The 8,616-nt window shown below is 38.0% G+C and overlaps 1 protein-coding gene across 8 annotated transcripts in view; it reads left to right on the top strand.

Moving 5' to 3' along the window:
- Crem (cAMP responsive element modulator) overlaps window positions 1-8,616 on the top strand; it is an 83,518-nt gene that overhangs the window by 38,901 nt on the left and 36,001 nt on the right. For 5 of the 8 annotated variants that reach the window (XM_055608548.1, XM_055608551.1, XM_055608550.1 and 2 more), the window contains one exon: window positions 7,213-7,359. The exons of the other annotated variants lie outside the window; for them this stretch is intronic. In XM_055608548.1, the coding sequence (XP_055464523.1) occupies window positions 7,213-7,359 (147 nt within the window). The remainder of the gene's footprint in view (window positions 1-7,212; window positions 7,360-8,616) is intronic. 8 annotated transcript variants of the gene reach the window in all.

The raw sequence follows: 8,616 nt of genomic DNA, 5'->3' as shown, positions 1-8,616 counted from the left end.
AAAAAAATGAAGGCTGGAAACAGGACCTAAAACAAGAGATACAAAAACTTACAGAACGGAATAAACAACAGGAAGATAGGGCAGAGGTTTTAGAAAAGATACTGGAACAGCACAAAGAACAACTAGAACAATATAAAGAAAAAATTAAAAGTTGGAAGAGAGGCATAAAACAAGATTCAAGAGATTATTGAACAAAACAAACAACAGGGAGATAGGTATGAAATGTGGGTGCAGACCTTAAGAGAAGAGTTTAGAATACTAAGTAAAGAAAATACTTAGGTAGAGGCAAAAGACAAAAAATAAAGAAAGCCTACCAAAGGTGGTTAGAAAACAAACGTTGGCTTATCCAGTCAGTGTACAGCAGAGACCAGCAGATGATGATCATCCACTGAATTATCATGAAGCTGAATGGCGCCCTGTGGAAGTGCTAGATCTGAGGAAATTTAAGGAAAGTGTTATTAATTTTGGAATGCATTCACCATTTGTAAAACAAATGCTGACTTCCTGGTCAATCAAAAGTAGAGTAATCCCCAAGGACTGGGAGGATATGGCAAAGGCAATATTAGAACCTGGGCCATATTTACAATGGCTTTCATGGTGGAGAGAAGAAGCTAGAGAGCTAGCACACAAAAATAGAGCCAGAGGTGTTGGTGTTTCTAAGGAACAGCTGCTTGGTGATGGCCAGTATGCTGACACAGAGATACAAGCTGTAGTATAATGAAGCATTATGTCGCCTAGCAGCCTTAAATGCCTGGGACAAGGTTGAGGAAACAGGGAAAAGGCTTGAGCCATTCTCCCAGGTCATACAAGGTCCAAGTGAAACATTTACTAACTTTTTGCAAAGATTGACTTCAGCTGTGGATAGAAGTATACAGATCCACTAGCTAGAAAAGCACTAATAAAATCTTTAGCTTTTGAAAATGCTAATACTAAATGCAAAGAGACAATAAGGCCATTAAGAGCAAGATCTGCTCCAATAGATGAATGGATTAGAAAGGCGATTGACATCAGACCTTATTCACCCAATTTGACCTTGATAGGAGAAGCTACCCCAAAAGACCTTGGGAAATGTAATTGTGATGGGCGAAATTACTACAAAAGAAATTACCAGGAAAACCGAAATAATTCAAGTAGGGAGCCTGTGCTTCCTAGAACATGCAGAAGATGTGGCAAGGGTCGCCATTGGATAAATGGGGTAATCCCTTATCAAAAAAACGCCCAAGGGGGGCCTCTCGCAGGCCCCAGAACAGGACAGGGATACTCCTCCACAAGAAAATTAAACACCACTGCTCTGGGAATAAACATTAAAACTTGGACAGCGAGGCCAAAGCAGATTCTATAGATAAATCAAAAACCAGGAAGAGAACAAAAAACAAATATATTGGCAAGCCTCTATAAATGATCAAAGGCCAAAATTAAAGATAATTTTAAATAATATTGAAATTGAAGGCATGGTAGATACTGGGGCTGATGTCACAATTATTACTTCTAAATCCTGGCCCCCAAATTGGCCACTTCAAGAGGTGGATATTCAATTCCAAGGAGTTGGAACTTTATCTAAAGTGAAACAAAGTGTTAGATGGCTTAAATGTACAGGACCAGAAGGTCAAATAGGAAAACTATGACCATATGTGGCTGAGATAGCCATAAACTTATGGGGAAGAGATCTGTTACAATATTGGAAGACCCAGATTAAAATCCCCCCAAGTTCTGAGACAAGCCATAAACCAGGTAATACTCCTGCTAAAGAAGCTAAACTTATTAAAAAATGTCATCAAAAACAGTTCCAGACTGTTCAGGCTGTCCATAAACAAAATACAGCAGAGGCTGTCTTTTCAACTGCCTGTTGGGAAGCCACTACTAATAAAATTCCCACAGCCTTACCACTAAGGTGGTTGGCAAACCAACCTATTTGGATTGAACAATGGTCTATGAGTAAAAAAAATTACTGGCACTAGAACAGCTTGTCCTGGAACAGCTGGAGGCTCAACATATAGAGGAGTCCAACAGCCCTTGGAATTCTCTGGTATTTGTCATCAAAAAGAAATCTGACAAATGGAGGATGTTAACAGATCTAAGAGCAATTAACAAAATTATTCAGCCAATGGGATCGTTACAATCTGGAATCTCATTGCCTTCCTTGTTACCTAAAGAATGGCCTATTATAGTGATTGATTTAAAGGATTGCTTTTTCACAATTCCTTTACATGAACATGATAGAGAAAGGTTTGCTTTCTCAGTACCCACTTTGAATAGAAGCTGTCCAATAAAGAGATATCATGGGAGGGTCTTACCGCAGGGGATGTTAAACAGTCCTACTTTGTGCCAATATTTTGTATAACAACCGTTGGAGGTAATTTGTAAGTAGTTTCAATCCGGATATTGCCTTGTGATACTCATTCTAAGCATCCTGTCTCAACTCTTGTGTAAACAGGACAAAATAAAGCAACTCAATCCATAATTTACCACTATATGGATGATATCTTATTAGCTGATTCAGATACGAAAACATTAGAAAATATTTTTGATGAAATAAATAGAACTTTGCCTTGTTGGGGATTACAGATTGCTCCTGAAAAAATACAAAGAGGAGATTCTATTAATTACCTAGGATACAAAATAGGTCTACAGAAAATTCGACCACAAAAAGTACAAATTAGAAAAAAACAGTTAAGAACTTTTAATGATTTTCAAAAATTGCTGGGAGATATTAACTGGCTACGGCCTACCCTTGGTTTAGCTACTCAAGAGCTAAGTAATTTATTTCAAATCTTACTGGGTGATAAGGACTTAAATAGTCCAAGAACATTATCAGCTGAAGCTGAAAAGGAATTGGCTCTGGTTGAAAGGAAATTACAAGATGCATATATAGACCATATTGATCCAAAGAGGGCCTGTATTTTGGTTATTTTGCCCTCCACTCATTCTCCCACAGGAATTCTTATGCAGAGGGAGGACTGTATTTTAGAATGGATATTTTTGGCACACAAACAAAATAAAAAACTAAAAACCTATATAGAAAAGGCTTCTGAATTGATCCTAAAAGGAAAAATGAGACTTCGTTAACTGGCTGTAATAGATCCAGCTGAAATTGTGGTGTCCTTTACCAATGTTGAAATTGTGTCATTATGGGTAGACAACGAATATTTGCAAAGAGCTTGTTGTGAATATTTGGGAGAAATCAACAACAGATACCCAAAAAGCAAGTCCTAAATAGTTCCTGCTTCATATATATGTCTGTCAAAATATTCTGAGCCAGAAGGTTGAAGATGATGCTCCAACATTATAGAGAGTTATGGGTGACTGTTCAGCAGTAAACTGTCAACCTTTTATTTTTTGGAAGCTGCTAACATGCACTTCCTATTTACTCTCAAAACTAATTTTATTCCTTCTCAAGTCTCTGATGGGGTTGAAGACCAAATAGTTATAGTACCATATTTAAGCTTACGTTGTTTAGAAGTTAAGAAATCTTTTCTTATAGGTAATACCAATAAGGATAAAAGTTAATTTAGGTATAGAACTTTAAACTTGTCAAGATAGATAGGATAATCAGATACTTTCTCCTAAGATAACCTCTCCATATGCTAAATACCATGGACTGGACATTGTACATGTAGATTTTACCTAACAGTTTTCATAATTTCATAATGATTATTGTATTAAAAGAAAAGGAGCCTTTTATTGGACTTAAAGGGGGAAATGTTGGCATAATGTTGTTTTTTTTTTAATGTATACACCTTACCCTTGTTCATTCAAATGTTGATTTCTCCCTCCCCCACCCCCCAACTCTCTGGTTTCAATCCGGATATTGCCTTGTGATACTCATTCTAAGCATCCTGTCTCAACTCTTGTGTAAACAGGACAAAATAAAGCAACTAGACCCAATATTGAGCAGGGAGGAGCCAGGGGACAGGAAAGAGGGGAGGGGGCCAGAAGGCAGGAAATGAGTGGGAGAAGAAGGGGCGAGAGGAGAGCAAGGAGAGAGAGCTGGAGCAGAGATCTTGGAGGATGTGGAGCATGAACCAGACCTAAGATTTCACAAAAAGCAAGTATAATGTGGGAAATCTAAATGTTAGAAAACTGAGGGCTTGGAGGTTTAGGAGGGAGTAAATATTGCCCAGCATTGTGTTCTAGGTTAACTAAAAACCCAGACTCTGTGTGGTGATTTGGTTATACAGCTGTTTAAGGTTAGCAGCAAGCTTTACTAGGAGATAAACCAATAGTAAATATTAATAACCACTTAAAACACACATGCCTTTTATATCAGCACTCAGGAGAAAGAGGCAGGCAGATCTCTGTGAGTTCAAGGCCAGGCTGGGCTATGTAGTAAGTTCCAGGCCAACCAGGGTTACACAGAGAAACCCTGACTCAAAGAGAAGAGAAAAGAAAGAACACCGAAAGCAAACAACAAAAACCGTAGTCATTAAAAAGAAGTTGTTAGTCTGTGATGGTGGTAGTGGTGCATGTCTTTAATCTCAGCAGAAGCATGTGCATTTCTGGTAGTTTGAGGCCAGCCTGGTCTGTGTAGTAAGTTTCAGGTCAGCCAAGGGTACGTAATGAGGAGACCTTATTTCAAAAAGAATAACAAAACCCCCAACAAACTGAAAACACAAAATACACACAAATACCCCAAAGTAAAAGCACTGTCATGGTTTTCAGTAAAAACGATAGCATTGCTGTAGATTTACTATTGCTGAGCTATTAGGTGATAATTTTTCCATTCTAATTTCTAGTGTGGTAGTAATCCATAGATTAAAAACCTTTGGAGACGTTTTATATGGGCTTGCAAGAATCAGATACGTTTATCTTCCCCAATTTTGTGTCTACCATCTCCATTTGAAGTCTGAAAAATGTCATGATGCATAATGTATAGATTTTTTAATTTTATTATTTATATAGTATTCTGCCTGGATGTGTACTTTAGAACCAGAAGAGGGCACCAGATCTCACTGTAGATAGTTATAAGCTGCCATGTGGTTGCTGGGAGTTGAACTCAGGACCTTTGGAAGAACAGCCAGTGTTCTTAACCTCTGAGCTAGCTCTCTAGCCCCTGCACAATGCATAGTTTATATCACAGAAATAAGCAAAAACCTTTAAGTCAGGATTCTTCTTCCTAGGATCTGATTATTAAATATTTATCAGCACTCTACTAAGAAGAAAGGCAGTGAATTTAGATAATGAAAACGCTTTAGGGCTGGTGAGATGGCTCAGACCCTTAAAGTACTTCATGTCAGACTTGATGACCTGAGTTTGATGCTGGGGAACTACATGGTAGAAGGAGAGACCAACTCCTACAAGTTGTTCTCTCACCTTCACATCCACAGTCACACGCACCCACACAGTGGCATGCACACAGTATGTATATACACAGTGGCATACACACACACAAACACAAACTCACTCTCAGTATAAGATTTTTTTTTTTTAAAACCAAAACCTCTGAGGTAGTTAGCAAGTTTGAGTATAAAGGTGTCCTGAGAGAAGAGTTTGAAGTTACTTGAGAGGAAGAGGAAACCTGGCAGTTAACACAGAGCTAGATGCCCTTCCATCATTTGTACAGTGTTGGCTTCTGTGTTGAGATTTGTAGAACAAATCCTTTTCCTTTTCTTTTTACCTTTAGCTGTTCAAGGTATGGTTTCATATAAGATATACTTTGCTCTTGTAATCCAAAGTAGATGATACTGGGATAGGCAGACTGAAATTGCCTGGCAGGTTGTCTGTTTCAATTACCTCTGTCCTCATTTGTCACTTTCTAATCTAGGTTTAGATCAAGGTCTGGCTTTCTGCTCTGGCTCCCACAGAAAACCTTCACTTTTTGTTCAGGGCCACACTGATCTTTCTTCTTAGCTCTTGTTTGATGTGTTGGTTTTTTTAGGCATCAGTTTTACCAATTGTTTTATACCTTAGTCCATGAAGTACAGTGTTCAGTATAGGTTTCTTTTTTATGTGTTGAATTGTAACCTTTGGATTACTAGAGAAGCTATTTGCTTTCTTAGAAAATGACAGTGTAAGTAAATCTTAATTATTTGTTGTAAATTAACTTTTTTCCCCCTCCCAGACAATGATCTTGCTGTGTTCCTTATCCTGACCACAAGCTCATGGTCTTCTTGCTTCAGCTATGTGAGTGCTGAGATTTCAAACTTGCTACCATGCTCACCTTGCAAAACCACTTTAAAATAGTTTTTAAAGTAGTAAACACTGGAAAAGTAGCTTGGGACTCATTGGTGTTTCTTAAAAGTGAGGTGAGGTCACACATAGAGGCTTCCATGAAAATTAACACCTTGAGGTTCTCTTATTACTCAAGATAAAAACCCCCAGTGTATTTAAGTTTCTAGGTTTTTGGGTTGTTTAAATAAATCAAAATGCATAGTGAACTGAATAAAATTAAGAAAAGTTTCTAAAATTGTAGTAGATTGAAGGACAGACTGATTAGAGACCTTAGTAGGCTTTGAGTCCAGTCCAGGGTGTTTGCTGAAGCACTCAGTAGTTGGAAGATGCTTATATTATTTTTCTTTCAGTTCAAGTGATATGGCTCTGTACTTCTCAACTGATACCCATGTTGGGAAGAGGTTTTTCTAGAACAGATGCCAAAAGCTTGAAAGGTCCTGCAATTCCTTTGCTTAATGGTGGTGTGCGTATATGTGTATGTGTGTGTGTGGGGGGGCAGAGGACAGAAACAGATATGCACACATGACTATAGACATGGTTATAGACTATAAAAATTACTTTACTAAAAACTAACACTGAGACAGGATATCAGCTTGCATCTAAAATGGGGAAAGAATTATCATACTAAAAATTTCATTTATCAAAAAGTAATCCATTGCAATTATATTTTCTTCGGTTTCTCTTAAGTAGTTAAAAACGGAGGAGGAGTTTGTATTTTGGCCTGAAAAGGGTGTCCCTGTTAGTAGTCATGAGGTTGTATTGAGGTAGTTTAACTGCTTTAGAACTTTGTGCTTGGAACATTCTTAGCTGCCAAAGCATGGGCAAGCAAAAGTGAGGCACATGGGTTCTTTAGTATCTGTCACATCAGAGAATGACAGTTCCAGGACAGTGACTACCTCCTAATGGTAAGTATCCCACTTGTTTGTTATTTCTTAGATTCAGAAAAAAGAAAAGAGAAGTAGGCTGGTTGTGATAGCAGTGGTACTCTTAAAATAAAAGCAATACAAGTCCAGCTTTAATCCTCAATGATGGTCATTTTTTCAGGTTTCTGTAGCTGGATCAGGCACTGGAAGAGGCTCCCCAGCTGTGACTCTAGTACAGTTACCTTCAGGCCAAACTGTACAGGTCCAGGGAGTAATTCAGACACCACATCCATCGGTTATTCAGTCACCACAAATACAAACTGTTCAGGTTAGCTTCCTTCCTTGATGATTTGTCTGTGACTTTCTTGAGCTTTATTTTTTTCTTTTGTTTGATTCATTTATCATCATTTTCTTTATTTTATTTTACTCTTTTGGAGATAAGGTGTCACTGTGTATCCAAGGCTGGCTTTGAACTCCTCCTCCTCAGCCTCTCAAATCACGGGACTACAGGTCTGTGCCATCAAAGTTGGTGGTTTTGTATTTTGTTTTGCCTTTATATTCAAGGCATCTTCTTGGATACTTGGATGAATTTATGTATGTACGGTACATTGTGTGCTGCTGTGCACAAATTGACTTCTGGGTTGGAGTTTTGTCTTCTTTTAATGTATATGATGAGTAATTGTTAAATAAGCTATCTTTTAGCTCCTTGTTTTCAGACTGAACATTTATTTAGCAAAGCTCTCTAGTGGTATCTTAAGGGTTCTTGGAAGACATTGTAATAAACATAGTACTATGAAGAGTATTGTCCTGGCTCACTTTGAACTCACTATGTAATTCAAGTTTGCCTGAAACTTGCAGCAGACCTCCTGTCTCAGCCTCCTGAGTGCATCATGGCACTTGGTCAGAACTTTGTTTTAGATTAGTGAATGCAATCTTTTGAAACTCAGGATATTGCTATTTATTCATTTTGGTGCTAGGAGTTCAACTGCAGATCTTTGTGCATGATAAGTACATGCTCTAGCACCTCTGTACCCCAGCCCAAAGGTAGGGATTCTTGTCATTTGGACACTTTATTGCCAGGTCACATAGCTCCTCAGGTTGAACTTGGGCTTATGTAGGTGTTGCTGTGATACAGATATGTATTTTTCTACTTTTTATTATCAGAATGGTCACAGATCCTACATTCTTGAAGATAGTTTTTTTTTATTAATAGAGATAAATTATTATATGTACATGTTAAAGCATGCTTTCCACATCTACTGAACTGATTTCTGTGTCTTTTTTTAGGCCAATTTGTTATTATCCTTTAAGTGTAGATTTATTTGAACCTACCTGGTGACAAGCAAGCTGCAAATCTGTGAGGAGAACAGATGTGCATATACTTAATCTTAACTTGTCTTTGCATGCATTCTTAAGACTAGTTTATCAGGGAAAGCCATGAGGGCTGCAGCACAACACTGACAGTAAATTCACATGCTTTCTGAGCTTGCCTCTCCTTTCCGCATAGGTATCTTCTTCGTTCTCAGGGTGTAAAATAATTCCTTTCCTTTCCTTTCCTTTCCTTTCCTTTCCTTTCCTTTCCTTT

This window comes from Psammomys obesus, unplaced genomic scaffold, assembly GCF_907164565.1.
Source record: "Psammomys obesus unplaced genomic scaffold, mPsaObe1.curated_primary_1811, whole genome shotgun sequence".
Lineage (NCBI taxonomy): Eukaryota > Metazoa > Chordata > Mammalia > Rodentia > Muridae > Psammomys > Psammomys obesus.
The sequence above is the reverse complement of the archived record's forward strand: the minus strand, read 5'-3'. Positions and strand labels throughout refer to the sequence as shown.